The 19,045-nt window shown below is 47.1% G+C and overlaps 1 protein-coding gene across 1 annotated transcript in view; it reads left to right on the top strand.

Annotated features, from left to right (window-relative positions):
• Abtb2 (ankyrin repeat and BTB domain containing 2) overlaps positions 1-19,045 on the top strand; it is a 157,921-nt gene that overhangs the window by 121,914 nt on the left and 16,962 nt on the right. Inside the window, exon 4 of the mRNA XM_051144256.1 lies at positions 18,581-18,733. Within this exon, the coding sequence (XP_051000213.1) occupies positions 18,581-18,733 (153 nt within the window). The remainder of the gene's footprint in view (positions 1-18,580; positions 18,734-19,045) is intronic.

Genomic DNA, 19,045 nt, shown 5'->3' on the forward strand with positions numbered 1-19,045 from the left:
GTGGTAGCTGTCACCTGTTTGGATGACCGTGCTACTGTTATAAGGGATCTTGGGCATGTCTGGCCCCATCTGCTTGTTTTTAAATGAGAAAATTTGAGCCGTGGCAGGTTTTTGTTGTCTTCCGGGCCCCAGCCCTTTCTAAGCTGAAGATATGTGCACGTTGTGAACTTCCCAAGGGTGATTTACTGAGGGGCATGAGTAGGGGATGCCTGAGTGGCCGTGGAAACTTGAGGACAGGACCCCAGTTTTAAGTCTCAGAAGCCGACCTTTGTAAAGCTTTGTACCTGAAGGACGTTTTAAAAATAATACACCAGAACTGGAAAGATGGTGTCGTGGTTAAGAGCACTAGTGAAAAGCACTGCTCTTCTAGAGGATCTTGGTTTGATTCCCACCCACATAACAACCACAGTCATCCATAAGCATCTATAACTCCAGTCTCAGGGATCTTATGGCCTCTTCTGACCTGCCAGCACCAGGCATGCATGTGGCGCATACTCATACATGAAGGCAAAACACGCATACACCTAAAATATTTTTTTTATTTAAGTAATGTATTCAGATTACATCTCAGTTGTTATCCCCTCACTTGTATCTTCCCATTCCCCCCTCCCTCCCTCTTTCATCCTATTCCCCTCCTCTAGGTCTGTGACAGACAGAAGCAGACCTCATCCCCCCACCATATGATCACAGCCTATCAGATCTCTTCCTGGTAGCCTGCTTACTCTTCCTCTGAGTGTCACCAGACCTTCCCACCAAGGGGAAGTGGCCAAATAGGGGGCACCAGAGTTCATGTCCAAGTCAATCCCTGTTCTCCACACAACTGTGGAGAATGTGATGTCCATTAGCTAGATCTGGCTAGGGGTTCTAGGGTTTAGTGCATGCATTGTCCTTGGTTGGTACAGTAGTTTGAACTGACCTGCCTGGGTCCAGATCCGTCAGCCTTAATGGTCTTCTTGTAGGTTTCTAGAGCCCTCTGGATCCTTCTATTTCCCCATTCTTCCTTACCTCTCTCACCTAGAGTCCCAACTAAAAGAATTTTTAAAAGCCTAAAAATTTTAATAAATACATCTTCTTAAAAATATACCCCCAATATCTGGGTATGGTGGTACATGTCTTTAATCCTAGCACTTGGAGGGCAAAGACAGGTGGATCTCTGAGTTCAAGGCCAGCCTGCTCTACATAGTGAGTTCTAAGACAGCCATGGCTCTATAGAGAGACCTATCCCCACAAAAAAAAAAAAATTATGTATAAAATACATAAATATTTCCTATTTTAGACATATTATATATACATAATTTTTTTTTTTTTTGAGACAAGGTTTCTCTGTGTAGCCTTGGCTGTCCTGGACTCACAGCGATCCGCCTGCCTCTGCCTCCTGAGTGCTGGAATTAAAGGCATGTGCCACCACGCCCAGCTCATAAATATTTTAATATATACATTAATACGATATAATTACACATGAATAAATGTGTATAAATATTTTATACAAGCGTGTATAACATTTCTGTATTTTATATATTTGAAATATATATTTTAGGACATATTATATCTCCCAAATAACCATAGGTGCTGCAGGTACCTTCCCTGTGGACTTGAAATTGTGTTCTCCTACATGGGAAACGGCCTCACTTGGTTTTGGAAACCCTGTTTGTACTTAATTGCTACCCAAGAGGGCCCAGAACATGAAAAGAGCCTGAAGGGCTTCACCCACCAGAGGAAGGTGGCCTTCCCCAGCTGCCTCGACCGTCTTCAGGCGTCACCAGCCTGCTCTACAGCGAAGCCCCCTTCTCCAGGGCCTCTGCGGTCATGCCATGTACACACTAAGGTAGAATTCTGTGCTCTGGTTGGTTACCAACAGCTCCTAGGATGCATTGGCACCCCTGTGGACATGCAGCAATGTTTGGGGCAAAGCATGCAGTGCCGTGCACCAGATGGCCTGGTACAAATAACACTGACATCCGTGACCCTCGAGACCTTTGTGCAGGGTTCTGAACCTCATGGCTCTTCATTTCCTCAGCTGTAAATACAGGAGTGGTAGAGAAGCCTGTGAGGATTCCAGGAAGGCAGCCAGCGCTCAGTGAGTGTTTACTATGTATCAGACACAAAGCTGAGCACTTTATGGGTGTGTGTTCCTATCTTTCACATCCTAGCAGGAAGGAGGTGCTCGTTTTATACATGAATACAGAAAGACTCCATAACTAGTCAAGACTGGAAGAAACATAGAACACACACAGGAGTAATGATGGCAGTAAATGCTACCATCATTGTTACTATTACTGATATCACTATGATGTCAGCATCGCTTTTTCTCCCTGGAAGGCTGAGGAGGCCCATCTGGGTCTGACCCAACACAAGGCTGCAGCTGGAACCCAAGGCATTCTGAAAGTCACTCCCATACAGTGGGAGGCGGAGCCAGATCGCAGGCCCTGCACCCAGCTGTTTCTGCTTTGTGGAGAAAGTGTTGTGGTTGCAAAAGTTGGCTGAGAAGGAACAAGGGCTAGGGAGACCACATTAGAGAGAGAAGAGGAGGAGACTTCCTTGCTGTTTGGTAAGGGTCCCCGAGAGGCCCCCCAGCAAAGCCAGCTTGGAGAACACGCTCAAGGAGCAGAGCCTGTTGCCCTGGGCTGGACTGCTCAGCCCTCAGGGCAGTGATCCCCACCCCAAATCCAGCATCTTTTTTTTTATGGCAGTGGTGTCTGGCTTTGCCTCTAGGGGTGTACAGTGCCCCTCCCCCATGCTCCTAACAGGCAGCATCAAGCTTCTCTATGGCAGGGGTCCACTATCTGCATGTGGTGGTAGCCACCAAGTTTGCACAGTAATGCACACATGTGTATGTGTTTAGATGCCGATTATCTGGAAACCACACTCTGCAGCCCAAGTCGGCTGGTCACAAAGGTATTTTTCCATGAATCATTTCAAACAAGTATAAGATTGGGAGGAAATTAGAACCACCACCAGGGGGACAGTGAAAGCCAGAATTTTCAAATCTTAATATAGACAAGCAGATGTCCCAAAGGCCCCAGGTAAGCAGCCCTTTGTTGCCTTCTGCAGAGACAGGTCCTGCTGGGCCATGGACTTCCTTGGACAGGACAGACCCTAGAGGCTGTGGAGAGCTGGGGTGTGGCCAGAGGCCTTTGAGGCTCTGCTACCCCAACATCCCCACCAAAGCGCTGAGGGAAATTTGCCTTCCTGTGGTAACTGGAATTTGCTAGTGTCCTAGAGTTTTGCTTTTATGAGCTCAGAGCGATCCCTTGACTCTACCTGTTCTTCCTGTGAGATCCTTCCTCTTGTCTCAGAAGCACTCAACCCAAACATAGCCTGTGAGTCCAGGTGTGGCAGTGAATGTCTGGCCTGAAGGCCTTCCGTCGGAGGCTGATGGCTGTCTGGGTCTCTTTGGGATTAAGTGACTTCATTCAGTACCTCATACCTAGTGGACTCATTTTGGTGGCTATTCAAGTCTTCTCTGTTCTTGTTATGGTAAATATACCATGATTCCTTCTAGTGAGGAGCCTTGAGTGACCACAGCCCTTCAGATACAGAGCAGCAACATGCTGGCAGCCCTTTGGTGTAGAGCACATTGTGACATTCCCTGCTAAGCCTGTACTGTTCCCTGGGGCCTCTGTAGCTCTCTGGAAGGCAACCTTCCCCTAGACCTTGTGTACTCTATGCTTGGGAAGGGAGTCCCCCCAAAAAGTAGGCAGTCAGGGTGGCAGGCAGGGCAGGGCACCATTGAAAGGAGTGGGAAGGTATTCTATTGCTGCAACTCAGGCAGCATCCAGGAATAGTGTACATACTCTGGGGCAGAGACCTCAGGTCTGTCTACATCTCCTGCCTGATGGAGAAATAACTCTACATTGAGACGGGGTGGGAATAAAGTGAGATGCATCCTGATCTTCCCTTTAAAGAACATTTCTAGCTGTTTCTGTTTCTTTGACCATACCTATCAGAAGGCCCTTGGCTTTTCACAGTTCCTACATATAGCTCTTCTCCCTGGTCCTAAAGCTCTCAGACATCATGAGTGGGCCCCAGCTTTTAGGTCTACCTCCTCCAAGCCCCTCTACCCTCACCTGCCTCTCCTCTACCAGGACCCCAGTTGTTACTCTTGAGAGTTTTGCTTCCCTGTGCTCTCCCAGGATGCCTTGCTTTTTGGCAGTTCTGTGTCACAGCACCAGCTAGACCCAGGCTGGGCCTAAAACACAGGATTAGTCACAGCTGCTGCCCTGTGGGGTGTGTCACTACTAGATTAAGCCTAGGAAGTGAAAGAAGCTCCTGTCAAGGGTCCAGGAGTCTGCTTCTCCCTCCCCTGAGGCCTGGAGGAGGATGGGCAACCATCTGCCCAATGTGGTCTTTGATGATGGTAGTGCCTGGAGGCAGAGGGTTGGCCAGCTGGAGTGACAGCCCAGACTGTAACTGTCCTGAGGAATGAGGGGAAGGAGGACCGTGGAGATGTGCAGGAGAGGCAAGAGACCTGTTCTCTTGCCAGCAGATTGCAGGAAGATGTCATCAACCATCAAGAATGGAAGGAGAGACAGAGCTAAAGGTTCAGAGGGATCAGATCAGGTTAAGGTGACCAGGCCTGTGTGTGAGAGCCCAGGACTCTGAAAAAGTAAAGCCAGGAAGAAAAGAGCAGCAATTATAGTGTATAGCTTCTAGTCTATTTGCTCAAGCCTTGGGCCCTAGCTGTAGTTCCTTACTTCCCTCACCCAGTTCTATACAGTGCCTGTCTGTAGAGAGAGATCTTCTCCAGAAGACTGGAGCCTGCCAAGATCTCAGACTCCAAACCAGTGGCTGAACTGGGATGGAATCTGGTGTCATTGAGTCTTCATTCAGCTGGTGTAGCCTTACCTAAAGAATAAACTTGGGGGAGGTGGAGGCAAGTGGATCAATGTGAGTTCAAGCCTAGTCTACAAAGCAAGCCCAGGACAGCCAAAGCTACACAGAGAAACCCTGTCTAAAAAAAAATTTTTTTTAATTAAAAAAATAAAAAGTATAAACTTGGGTTCAGAGATACACTCTTTGAGTTCAACCTTGCTGCATTTCAGAACTTTCAGTCATCAAACAGTGTAAGAGGATGCTCAGTCTCATGGCAGTGTGTTAGGTTGGCCCTCTAGCTCAGAGCCTGCCTAGATTCAAATCCCCAAGCCAGATGACGTCATGTCCATCATTTCAGCTTTGTGTTTCATTGCGGCTTAGAATAGGAACAATAGTGGCAACCTCAGGTTGCTCCACGATTTATATATAAATATTTAATGTAAGATCAATATATTAACATAGATCAATTAATATAAGATCAGATATATTAACACCTAGAACAGTGCCTGACATGTGTGTCTGATGTCTTCATTACAACATTCAGGAGAATCTCTGAGAAGGCTAGAATTGTTGAAAGATGGTGGCACATCAGACCTGGGGCTTTATCTAGGCCTCAAATGACAACACAGAAAATGCAGACAGGCTTGAGCAACAAAAACACAGGGCTTCTGGTATTTCCGGATGTGTATATCATGACAGAAATGATCCACACTTTGGTAGGACCACCTCCCCACTCCCCCATCCCCACCAGTCATTACCATTTGCTGTTTAGCAAATATTTCAGTGTGGGTCAGTGGTCTGCCATTGGAGAATGCATCCTCATAGGTGTGTTCTGCGGGTCCAGTTCAGCCTTTATTCCTCTGGTACTGTGAGATAGTTTCCTCTTGGTAAAATGGAACTGCAGGCTTGCCTCTTTAAGCAACTCCCCAAGTTCTGGGGACATGACCCTTACACAAATGAGCCTCACAGCGAGGACAGACATCTATTTCCTTTGTTTTGTTCCAGGTGCAGAAGGGTGATGCTCAGACAAGCACTCTAAATAAATTGAGGCACCCACCGATTGGCGTTCAGAGTGTTGAGACTAAGTGGCTCGTTAATCTTTTGCTCAGCTTGCGAAAGTGTTTTCTTACCAAATAATAGAGATGATGGCGATGGTAGCTTCATGCTACTGACTTGTGATTCCCTTAAATACCACTTCAAGAAGATTTGCAATGTTAAGCTCTTTTCTCCCTGTCTCTTCCCCGCTTTTTGTGCATTAAATCTCCATCTGTTTACCCAAAATGGAAGTAAATGAAATAATAGCTATTCAGTGAATTAAGTATTGCTTCTATGTTCCCCACTTGGCATTTCCAGTAACCTCCAAAAGGACTGGTATGTAGTTTTCAGAGTACACAGAGAGCTGTCTCTCCACCTTTCCCTTTTTTTTTTTTTTTTTTTTTTGTATTTCAAATGACCTTGTTTAGGTGTTAATCTACTTGTCTAGCTCTTTCTCACCCCTTGAGAATGTAAGAATTATGAGTCTTCTTTGTCTCTGAGGTGTTCTTAGCACATAGAACAGCCCCTGAAACAGTCAGCAGTTAAATATTGTCTTCAGCTAGCAAAATTGTCAATAGCACCTAATGGTTGAGGTCTGCGAGGTTAGAACAAAGGGGATCCTGCTTTACCATTTACCAGCTCTGTGACTGCAAGCAAGTGATTTAATTCCCCAAATTTCCATTCCCTTACTTGAAATGGAAATGACTTGACCTATTTCCAACTGAGTTTGTGGGGATCAAATACAGAGAGCTTGCTACAGAATAAGCTCCCCATATGTGGTAGTTATTAATGCCTGTACAAATGTTATTATCATAAACTTATGGAAGGACTAAAATAGCTAAGTCATATTTAATTCACAGGTAATCTCAAAACATTGATGAGCTTAAAAATCATGTCTACTCAAAGTGTATGTTTTCTCTATTGCTTTTATACTCCCCTCTTCAGTCCTTATCTACTTTCTTGTAACTCAACAGCAATAGTAGGTGAGGAACCTCACGAGGGGGGTAAAAAAAAAAAAAAGAGGATGAGGTAGACCAGACGTCCCAAATGACTTAGGTGAGAATTGTTTGGAACTAAAGTTTTAGAGTTTAGATGAATTGTAGACTGCTATCCAAAGTACTCTACCACCTAAATTTTCTATCAATCTCTTTCCAACATTCATGGTGTATTGTGTTCCAATCCTCCTGTTTGCTAAGGTACCATGGTACCAGTGTGTGACCTGCTGCCAGTGCATACCTAGAAGCAATATTATCTGACTTGATTTTGTTGTTTGTGTGACAAGTAAGAATTTAGCTCAGCAGAATCTGTTAGTCCACTTTTCCCATGCCTTTTCTTATACACACTCCACAGGGGTAGTAAGTCAGCAGTGAGTTCTAATGGCAGCCCACGATGCATCATTCCTAGAGAACATTAAGGGACTTTGTGCAGATCCTCAACAGCAAGACCAAACCTGACAGTCTCTGAAGCACTTTACGCAGTTCCCTAATAGTCCCTTGCCTATAGCTTTTGGAGGAAGCTCTTCTTGTTCCCACTTACAGATAAACAGACTGAGGTCCTGGGGAGGACACAGACATGCCAAGGTCTCAGCTAGGAAGAGCTCAGGCCAAGAATTCTGATCATGATAAACCAGTGACTCCTCACTGCACACAGTGGTAAATCTCTTTCTTCAAGGACTGAGAGGGCAAGACTCAGGCCTTTCCATCACCCCCCTGCCCCACCCCCACTGTGACATGGGTGACTGCCTCTCAACTGCTTCCCATCAGACTTGAGGTTTCAAGCTCTGGGTGGCCAGCCTGAATGTAGGCATCTGCCAACATCCGAGAAGGAATGAGCCAGGGTTTTGAGGCAGACAAAGAAAGTGGCAGTGCCAGATAATAGAGTATAGAGACAGAACAGGATCCTGGCCAGGCCTCTGACAAGTGCCCCTGCAGGCTGCCCGTTGCCTGGGATTTCCTGTCCCATTGTTGGAACTGCCAGTCTTCACAAAAAGGAAGACTGGAAACTGCCCGGCCCAGGGCTTCATTCATTTGGAGTTTTCTTTCTTTTTTTTTTTTTTTAATAACATGGGCAGTAACAATCCCTTTTGTCTACAGTATGGCCGGGTTTCTGAGAGTACCTCCGTATGGGGAAATTCCAGCTCTCAAGGGAACTGATCCTGCTTTCTTGAGGTGCTTCCGAGACCAGGCTGGAGATGGTTCAGACCCTGAGGATGAGAGTAAGCTAGGAACTTTGGCAGATCAAGAGCCAGACCAGGCTGGTTTCTGGCCTGCCCTCACCTGCCTGCCAGGCATCTCCTTAGACTTATTTCTTCCCACACACCCCGGACCTGCAGCCTCTCAGCTGGCTGTGGCTTGCCCTGGCCCCTCCCTTTCCCCTGTTTACTATCTGCAGTTTTGGAATAGGGCTTTTAATCCTTCTTGAGCCTGGGACGCCTCGTTGGAGACTCTGTTGTCCAGCCTCCAGTTCAGAGCCTGTTGAAGCTGTGAGTACAAAGCTGGAGTCTGGCAGCATGGGTCCATGACCCACAGCAGTGAGCCTTTACATTTCCTACTTCTCTGGCAGCCAGCAGGTTCAGTGTGCCTTGGATGGCAGCTGGGCATCATGAAAGACCCCAGTACACTTGTCATGTTTTCTGAAGGCCAGTCTAGTTATGGTTGCCTGCTATGTGACCTGAGTCATGTGCCTTGCCTTCCACACTGGGAAAACATGAACTGATGACAATCATCCCTAGCAAGCCCTGAAGGGTCAGAGGTAATTTGAAAATGGCCTTGGGCTCAGATCTTAGTAATATAGTATGCAGTTCAGAAGCCGGTGCCAGAGTATTCACAGGGCTGTGGTTAAGCTGTAGGTGTAGAAAGCAGGGTTAGACCCACCCTAGGAGCTTGCCTATTCTTCCTCATTCTCTGGATGTGTTGGAACACATACTCCCTACCATTCACAAGACCCCATCCTCATCCATAGGGTCACTAGTTACCTATCAGGAATTCCTCCCTACACATGTTTATCTCTGTCCACATACCTTCAATACACCTTGTCTCCCCAAAGGTTCTAGAAGCTCTATAGGTGGCACTCAAGTGTGTCCTCTTCCTTCCCTAGACTGCAGGTGGTAGGGAAACTCAGCTACATTCGAATAGAAGTGCCCACTTCAAGGGCCTAGCCTAAAGGCCCCACCATGTTCCCCTGCCCAGCAGGTAGATGTCTATGGGATAAATGACGCTGTCTTTGGGACAGCTGGGCCCTGGGATCCCAACGAGGCTGCCTCGCTGGCAGAGGCCAATGAGCTATGGCAAGTACCCACAAGAGAAGGGTGCTTACATGGGTCAGAATTCCTTGCCTACCTAGCTTTTAGGTGATGAGAGAATATGTGGTCCTTGGTTATCTCATGCAAGTGTGGAAGAGAAAGTGTGTCTCTGGCATATGGCAGAAATTGGGCCCTGTGAATGAGATGTGACCTATCATCTAAGAGAGCCACAGCACAGAGGCTGCCTGTCACACTGCTACAACCCAGTGTGTGGGTAGCAATGATACCCTGGCCTGCTGGATCAGTCACCACCCTCATGCAGCAATGCTGAGAAGTGCTACCCTGAGAATGGGTCTGACAGCCTCAACTGAAGGCTTAAGGCCCTCCCTACTGCGTGGAAAAGGGTATGGTGGTGGCCTGCATGCAGTCTCCAGTGCCACCTAGACCTCCTCACCCACCTAAGATACTACTGGGAGTCAAGGCCAACTGCCAAGGATAGGTAGCTGTGCTCTTTCCAACATGGCTCAAGGCTGCACGCATGTCAACACAACCACCTCACCACCACATCTCCCTCTCCCTTTCCCTGTCTTATCCCAGTTGTCCGGCTACTTTCTGAGAGCCATCTCAGCCTGTCTGTCAGGTTCCAGGAAGTAATTACTGGTTAGGAAGTTCTCATGGGATATGGCCTTTTTTTTTTTTTTTTTGGTTTTTTGGTTTTTCGAGACAGGGTTTCTCTGTGTAGCCTTGACTGTCCTGAACTCGCTTTGTAGATCAGGCTGGCCTGGAACTCACAGCAATCTGCCTGCCTCTGCCTCCCAAGTGCTGGGATTGGACATTGTTTCTTATCCAAAAACAATGTGTTAATATTCGAGTTACCTGAAGCCTTCAGGAGCAAAAGACAAGGCAGTTCCTCTTTCCTTTCAGGAGCAGCTCAGGATTGAATGGACCCCAGAGGATGTGAGCCAAGGGTGGAATAAGAAATAGGCCCTTTGTTATAAACTCAGTAGATGGTCCCTAATGGAGTTTCTGTGCTGAAAGGCAGCAGGAGATAACAGTGAGCCTTTAGAAAAGTTGCACTTGAGGGAAAAGCCCTCAAAGTCCCACACAAATAAAAGAATACAGACCTGGCAAGTACTGTATGTCATAGGGCGTGTTGCTGACGGCGAGTCTGGAGATGTGCCAAGCTAGTAGTGGGTGGGAGGAATCATCCTTGGAAAACAGGGACCATAGGCCAGGCAGGGGGACCTCTGTAGACAAAAATTCTCTAGTCAAGTGCCCTCACACTGAGGATGAAGTACCACTTTATGCCTGGTCATCCCTATGTTGGTAACAGCACTCCCCTTCTCTCTCAAAAGTGGTTCAGATTGGGAGACATATTACAGATGTCTGTCATTGTGAGATGGGTCACATCTCAAGTCAAAATGCATTGATCTGGGCACTATTTCATTTTTGGGTTTGTTTTGTGTTCTTGAGGTTCAGTCTGGTGTTGCTACATAGCCCAGACTGGTGTTGAACTCACGCTGTAACCCAGGATGGCCATCAAGTCATGCTTCTCTTACCGCTGCCTCCCAAGTGCTGGAATTACAGGTGTGTGTGCTACCATGCCTAGACCTCCCAAAAGTGGATCTTAAACTTAGAAAGTATGTAATAAATGTTCATTTAATGCTGATCTCAAAGTAAAAAGCATGATAATTGGATGGGTGCGTGTTTGCCTTAGCCAAAAGTTTAAAATATCCTTAGTTAAATCATCCTAAGTCATGGTGATTTAAGGCATCCTAAGACAGGGTGGCATATACCAATAACTAGGGGCATAGAGGCAGGTGCTGTGTTGAAGGCCTACTTAGCCTACATGTGAGCTCCAGGTTAGCCTAGACTGCATAGCAAGGCCTTGTTAAAGCAGTGAAGGTGGGCAGTGAGATAGCTTGGCAGGTAGAGGCCTTGCACTCAAGCCTGATAACCCGAGCTAAGTCCCTGGTATCAGTATGATAGAAAGAAAGAACTGATTCCCATAAACTCTAGTCAGTCGTCAGTCTCTCTCTCTCTCTCTCTCTCTCTCTCTCTCTCTCTCTCTCTCTCTCTCTCTCTCTCTCTCTCTCACACACACACACACACACACACACACACACACACACACGAGTAATTTATAAAATTAAAATAAAACAAAAACACTAAATAGGACTGAAGGACAAATCTGAGTGGCCGTGAAATATATTCTGAGAAGGACCTTGGATGGGTGTGCACTTCCTGGTTCACACCCCAGCTCTGCCATTGCTACGTGAATGACACAGGGTCCTTGGTTTGCCCATGTGTAAGAGTACACACTAATAGTAATAGTACCTGCTTCATAAAGTAGCTGTGAGGGTTACTCAATAGATGTAAGGGACTTTAAAAAAACTTCTGTAAACATTATTTGTTAGTGATTTTCTTTTCATCCTCATGTCCCAATTGTCACATAGTTGACTGCACATTCCACTGCTGACAGACTCCACTGAGACCTCCAGAGCAATCACTAGCAAGAGGCCAGAAGAAAAGCATAGCTCATCGTGACTAGGCCATGTTTGAAATCCATACCCATGTTTGCATTCAGTCTGGCAAAGCAGCCAACTCCAATCCCATCTCTTCTAGAAACTGCTGCACAGGAGTCACTTGAGCCCTGAGTTCAAGGCCAGCTTTGACAAAAATACAGCTAAGTTGGGGAAGGCCAGACAGGTTGTACACACCCGTAATCCCAGGACTTGAGCGGCAGAGGGATCGAGTATGAGGCAGCCTGATCATCTGATCTACAAAGTGAGATCTGGGCCCGCTAGGGTTACATAACAAGACCTCATCCCAAGAGACGAACAAAAAGCACAGTACCCTAGAGGCCTAGAGGATGTAACTCAGTGGCAGAGCGCATGCTTCTTCAAGGACCTGAGTTCAATCCCAAACATTAACAAAACAGCAAAAACCTAGAAATCCTCATCATGTGCCGCATATCTGCCAAACATCTTCTATTGCTTCTAATCTGTACCAGATGAGTTTTAATAAGAAACTATAGCATCCCCACCCCCAGAAAGCCAAAACCCCACCTTCAACAGAAGTCACCTGATTCCAAACAGGGATTCTACTAAGATCGTCCATGGCGGGGGAGAGGGGTTGGGGGACACACAGGCCTGGGGGTCCAGGGAAAGAAACGTGCTTAGCTCTCACTCCAAGCTGAGCCAAACCATTCTGGTTTACCAGGCAATTCTAGGAAAGTAATTAGTCCAAGATGTGAGGCGAACTAGAATCGCCTCCTTTGTGCCGAGGTGGAATCTGACTTAAGTAGGACAATGTTGGCTTTATTCTGCATGGGCGTTCAGCTTGGTTTGGGGCCACAGCAGCTCTGGAAGTCTTAGGAAAACCAGGAAGAGGGCCTCAGGCTGGCACTCCAGAGCCAACCCCAACCCTCCCACATAAGTCTCTTGTCTGTGGAATCGTCTCTTGGTGGAACAATCTGGCAACCTTTGCAATGTTTCTGCCCTGGCTGCCCAGATGGTAGGATAGGATGCAGAGGTGCAGCGATGCTCTACCAAGCCTCCTGATGAAAGTGGGGCAAAGTTGAAGGAGTTGAGATGTGAGGGCAGAAAACACAGTAACAACTCCCTGTCAGGCTCCTTGGTTTCTCCTTTCTTAAGCTTCAAGGTGCTCTCAGGGTGGGTGAGGCATTGCTTAGAGGTGGAGGAATATCCTTATGGGGAAAAGCTAAAGCTGATGCCCCTGTCCCTACCCTCCCAGCCCATGAATTACCATGTCCCTATACAGAAGCAAGTAAAACCCTGCCCCAGCCTTTCCAGGGTGAAGCTGAGGCCTGAACTCATAGCCTTAGCCACTAGGCATATCCTGTTCTTGTTTCCAATTCTTCCTCTGGGAGATTCAAAGGGATTCAGACCTCAACACATCAGGTTGGGGACAGAAACACAAGACTTTCTCCTGCCCAGGGTTTGGACTCCATGGCCTATCGATGCAGGCAAGTGCTCATCTGCCAACCCGACTCTTGTTCCAAGGCCCCTTCCTGCCTCAAAGAACAGAGCCTGCTTTGAGCTGGAAATTAGAGGTGTTTCCTGTTCCATGTTAAGACACTACTTACAGGACCCTCCTCCTAATAAATCAAACATGTATGGGGGCAGACCTTTTTCCAGGCTGCAGGGACCTCTCAAAAATCAAGACCTTAAGAAGCTTATTCATAAAAAAAAAAAAGAAACTTATTCATATTCTCTCTCTCTCTCTCTCTCTCTCTCTCTCTCTCTCTCTCTCTCTCTCTCTCTCTCTCTCTCTCTCTCTCTCTGTGTGTGTGTGTGTGTGTGTGTGTGTGTGTGTGTGTGTGTGTGTGTGTGTGTGTGTAAGACAACTGTGGTTATCTGAGTCCTGTTGAGGTCTTATGACACCCTTGGAAGAGCACAGTTAGGCTAACCAGTATAGGTAGTGAGAAGTGGAGCAGTGAGAGACACTGGTTCTACACCCCTATTTCTGAGTGACTTTGGGGAGGGCCCTCAGCCTCTCTGACAGTAAGAGGAATTGTCCTGGGTCATGTAGAAAAAAAACATTTTCACTGACGTGTTTTATGGACTCTCCCAAGATAGTAACTTGTTCTGTTTGGTTTTTTTGTTTTGCTGTGCTGGGGGTTAAATTCAAGGCTGACTCTACCATTAGCCCAGTAGTTTTCTATTATTTGTTTAATGTCTTTATTGCATTCATGTGTTTATTTGGGGGCAGAGAGTGCCACAGCATGTGTGTGCAGGGGGTCAGAAGACAGCTTTTGGGAGTCAGTTCTCTTCTTTTTATGTTCTTAATGCCCACAAAGACAGCTGCTAAAAAAAAGAAAAAAAGAAAAAGCCAGTGACTCTGTTAAGTTGCTTTGTTCATCACAGCAGCAGACTGTGTGTGCAGTGGTGTTTAGATTAGGCACAAACAGCATGCAGGGTGTGTTGGGGACTGCAGATGCCTTAAAGTAGCAACCCACCACCACCCATCAGTGACCCACAAGCCTCTGTGACTGTTTCTTGCAGTCACCTCTTCTCCTGTGCGAGTTTCTTCATTGCCAAGGCAAGAGTTTGTGCCTCCAGAAGTATGTAGCTCCCTCTCAGCATAGTGGTTGCATTTGTTTTCTCTGTTTTATGAGCTGGGCTGGAGTGGATAGTGGGCATCCTGCCTGCAGGCTTACGTGTTTATGCTTGCTGGCAGGGAGAAGACAGGGAGTCAGCTGGCCTGCAAGAAGGCTGGAGCTGAGGCATTTAATAGGGCCAGATTCCTATGGCCTTTTTTTTCCTCTCTATTCTGTGTTTTCTTTATCAACAGATACTAAAGTGGTAAGAATAGTTAACGTTTATGGAGAACATACCACGTTCTCAGTGTTCTTCTGCTAAGTACTCTGTGTACAACTTACAGCTGCCTTGGAAGGTTCTCCTATAATTTAGACCCATTTTGCTCATACAGAATTTGTGACTATAAGAGGTGAAGCTATTTGTGTAGTCACACAGGTGTGACCAGCCAGCCAGTCTCCCTCCAGAACCATCCATTCTGCCTCTGGGCTGTAGGTTACTGCAACGAAGAGGGAGTTGAAACACATGAATGGACATTAATGCAACCCTCCTTTATCAGACGGCCAGACCCATAAAAGGCAGTGGCCTGCCTGAGGGTCCATAACCAGTTCGGTTGCACTGAAGCCACTAGAACTTCCTTTCAGTAAGGATGCTGCCCACAAATATGCAGTGTCCTCAGGAGTGTATGTGAAAGCCCTGTGCCACTTCAGTGCTCACTGGACTGTGTGCCACCAGGACAGGGTTTCCAGCCATGGGCAGTGTTGTCCTTACACACTATGCTAGCTGTCCTTTCTCCTGCCATGATCAAACACCCTGACTATCTCATCTCACAAGTTACAGTCTGTCACTGAGGGCAGCCAGGACGAGTAGCCAAGCAGATGCCAAGAACCACGGAGGAGCGTTGCCTACTGCCTCGTGCTTAGCTGGCTTTCTTGGTAGCTTGTCCAGACTTATCTGCCTAGGGATGATGCTGTTGTCCCACAGTGAGCTAGGTTCCCCCACATCAGTCCTTGATCAAGACAGTTTCTCACAGACAATGACCACAGGCCAATCTGACCTGGGCAATCCCTCAATTGAGAGTCTTTTGTCCCAACTGTCTCCAGGCTATGTCAAATTGACAATGAAAACTAACCCCTGGCTCAGTGGCACCCCGTATGGTGGCACATATTTTTAAGCCCAGCACTCAAGAGGCAGAGGGAAGCAGATTTCTGTGAATTTGAGGCCAGCTTGGTCTATATAGTGAGTTCTGACCTAGCCAGGGGTTTCAGGGCTTCATAGTGAGACCTTGTCTCCCCCCAGCCCCACTCACCAAAAAAGACCAAACAAATAAAAACTCCTAATCAGCACAGGTACCTGGTGTGGTCTTTTGAGGCAGAAGTCCTCAAATTGTGACCACCCTTAGAACACCCAAAACACTTGCTGGGAGAGTAGAGAGTCAAATTTATTTTAAAAGAATATGGGTTTTGTTTGTTTCCTTCTTTTTGTAGACCAGGCTGGCCTCAAACTCACAGAGATCCACCTGCCTATTCCTCCTCAAGTGCTGGGATACAGGCGTGCAGCACCACATTCCAGCTTGAAAAGCACCGGATGTTTGGTTTTCACAATGACCAAGGGAGTTTTCCAATGGCTTTGTTTGTTTGTTTTTCCTTTTTGTTTTTCGAGACAGGGTTTCTCTGTGTAGCCTTTGTTGTCCTGGACTCACTTTGTAGACCAGGCTGGCCTCGAACTCACAGTGAGCCGCCTTCCTCTGCCTCCCAAGGGCTGGGATTAAAGGCGTGCGCCACCACACCTGGCTCCGATGGTTTTTGAGGTGATATTAGCACTGTGCTAGCTTTTGGAATGCTCATGTGTTTATGTGTTTTCGCATTTTCTCTGTTTTACTTTTTGTTGGCATCATAGAATAAGGTCAATATAGCCTTTTGAGGGTTTCAGTAACTTTCTGTAGTGTAAAAAGGGACTTGAGACCAAAAATACCCAAGATGGTCACTGTGAGGTATTGGATCCAGCATTATCTCAGCAGGCAGACGGCTGTACAGAGGGGCTTTCTTCAGCCTGACTGGGGCTCCTGGCCTCAGCCCTGCAGCCAACTGCCTTTCAGCACAAAAGGGAGCCAACTTCAGCTTTGGGAAGCAGCAAAAAGTGGGATGGGGAAACTGAGAGAGACATTGAGGAAGACACACATCAGTCACTCTCCATCTCACTCCCCCACATCTTTCCAATCTGAGCCTGTAGCATGGCTGTGGAGATGGGAATTTTTATAGGGATTTTCCAGAATATCACATAATGCAGGCTTGCTCTTCTTACCATGCCCAGTGGGCAGGATGAATTAGTGGAAAAGAAACAGTATTCTGGAAAACCCGGCCCAGGAACAGGATGTTAGCAGAAAGAGCACGGATGGCTTATCATTTTGCCTGCCTAAGGACCACAGGGGGAGGGTGGGGGTGGGTAAGCCATCCTTGACCTGAACAGGTTGGTTGTTGTGTCAAAGTCAGCTTTGTTTGGAGACAAGGCATTCACTAATCTCCACCTTAGAGGCTGAGGGATAATCTAGATTTCTAGAGTGTTAATCAAGGTTCAATTCAGGAAACACAAATCACTTTAGGTATTTTAAACAGGATGGGACCTAATACAGGGATTTAGACACTAACCAAACCGCACAAAGGACTTAGGGAGCAGAGTCTAGACCACGGTTCCAGGAACAGCTCTGCACTGGGTTTGAGCAGTTCAGTCCTGGGAGAAGTGATTTAGGACTGAGCCTTTGTTGTTTTCACTACTGCTGTCTCTGCCTCTAGCACACAAGACAAATAGAGCCCGGACACAAGGAATGCTAGAGAAAGAGAAAGACTTCATGCCTCCTGTCACCTGGTCTGCTGGCAAAAACAGCAGGGACACAAAGCTGGCCTCTGCCTCCAGTTACTTCCAGGATCTTATAAAGCAGGATTTTACTTATAAAACTAGATTTGCATCTAGAACCCCAAATGCAAAGGAGTCTGGGAAGTGTAGTTTTCAATATTCTAGTCTCTAATCAGGGTGATGCAATGGAGACTCAGCCTTTCCTCAGTATACAATTTCTGAGGCTATCCACACTATCCTCTGTTTAGTGAGCTGATGGGGCACACATGGGGAGAAGGAATGAGTGAGGACCACCTCTGACGAGGGCTTGTGCTTCCTGAACATCCCCTTGGAGCTTGCCTTAGAGCAGCTTTCAACCTGTGGGTCACGGCCCTTTTGACAACCCTCTATCTCCAAAATACTTACATTATGACTCATAACAGTATCTAAATTACAGTTATGAAGTAGCAATAAAAATAAGTTTATGGTTGGGGGTCACCACAACATGAGGAACTGTATTAAAGGGTTGCAGCACTAACAATGTTGACAACCAGCGGTTTAATAGCATAGCTAGGCTTGGTGATGCCTGCAATCCCAAAATTTAGGAGGCTAACATGAGTAGTTAGAGGCCAGCCTAGGCTACATAGTGAGACCCATAGTGAGACATACACTGCATAGTGAGACACACACACACACACACACACACACAGAACTTGATGGCTATATTCCGCTCTTTGCTGTGTTGTTAACAGTGGAGAAGCATGAGGGACCATCCTCTAAGTGCTAACGTTTTAAGTAAATCCTTCTCTGTGGCCTAAGGATGTATGTGGAAGTGTCCTTCTGTGCTGCCCTCCAGCCTCATAATGCAAGAATCAGAAAATTCACAGATATTTGGGAGGATTTCAAGTGGACATTTTTAATCGGGGTAGCTCAGACAGTGATGATTCATGGCCTTTTTCCTTCCTAGATTACACAAGTTCTCCTAAATAGTCCCACTTTCTACACAAATCAACACCATGCCCTTGAAAATGAGAAACTTTTTTTTTTTTTTTGAGACAAGGGCTTCTGAAGCCCAGGGTATCATCACACTTACTTTATAGCCAAGGGTAGCCTTGAACTCCTGATCCTCCTACTTCCATCTCCTAAGTGCTGGGATTATAGGTGTATGCCACCACCCTCGGCTCCAGGTGTGATAGATCGATGCCATTCTTAGAAGAAACATGACTTGGTCCAAGTAAAAACCTGCACGTGTTGTGCTGAGTAACAGGTGCTAATCCACAGTCTCAGTCTTGTCAACATACATTTGTTGATAACCTGTTGGGTCAGGACCCAGGCTGGGTAAATACAGAGATGAGAAAGGCATCCTTCCTTACCGTAGGCCAGTTAGAATGACAGGACACATGCCACCCTGCAGGAGAGTTCTAGGGGGCTGTAATAGTAGACCTGAGAGGCTGCCTGGACAGAGGCAGTATTGGCACTGAGCTCTGAAGGATAAAGCGAGCCTTGCCAGGCTACTCTCTGAGGCCCTGTGCGGAGGAGCCCCCTTCTGTGTACGGTGAAGCACTGCGCTCAGACCTGACCTTTCTCTGCTTCCTCACAGGCCCTTCATGCTGCTGCCACCACTGATGGAATGGATGCGCGTAGCAATCACCTACGCAGAACACCGCCGCAGCCTCACCGTGGACAGTGGTGATATCCGGCAGGCAGCCCGGCTGCTGCTGCCAGGCCTGGACTGTGAGCCCCGCCAGCTCAAGTATGGAACCTGAAAGAAGGGGAACGTAGCATTCATGCCCTAACGCCTACAACACCCCTCTGCTTTCCTGTTTCCTGTAGTGGCTGGGTGGGCCTCGGAGCAAGGCTAAAGGGCACCTGAGTTGCACTAAGTATCCGCCACAAATGCCACAGCCAGGTGTGGGAACAGCTTTGTTCTAGGCCTTAGCTGTGACCAGTGGGCTGGAGAGCACGCACAGGGCGGGTCTGGGGTCCTGACTGATTGGGGAGGTTTTTTTCTCTGTTCCTCTATCCACCACGGTTTCCTTGTGTCAGGCCCTGTGCTGAGCTCTTC

The sequence above is a fragment of the Acomys russatus genome, chromosome 4 (genome assembly GCF_903995435.1).
Source record: "Acomys russatus chromosome 4, mAcoRus1.1, whole genome shotgun sequence".
NCBI lineage: Eukaryota > Metazoa > Chordata > Mammalia > Rodentia > Muridae > Acomys > Acomys russatus.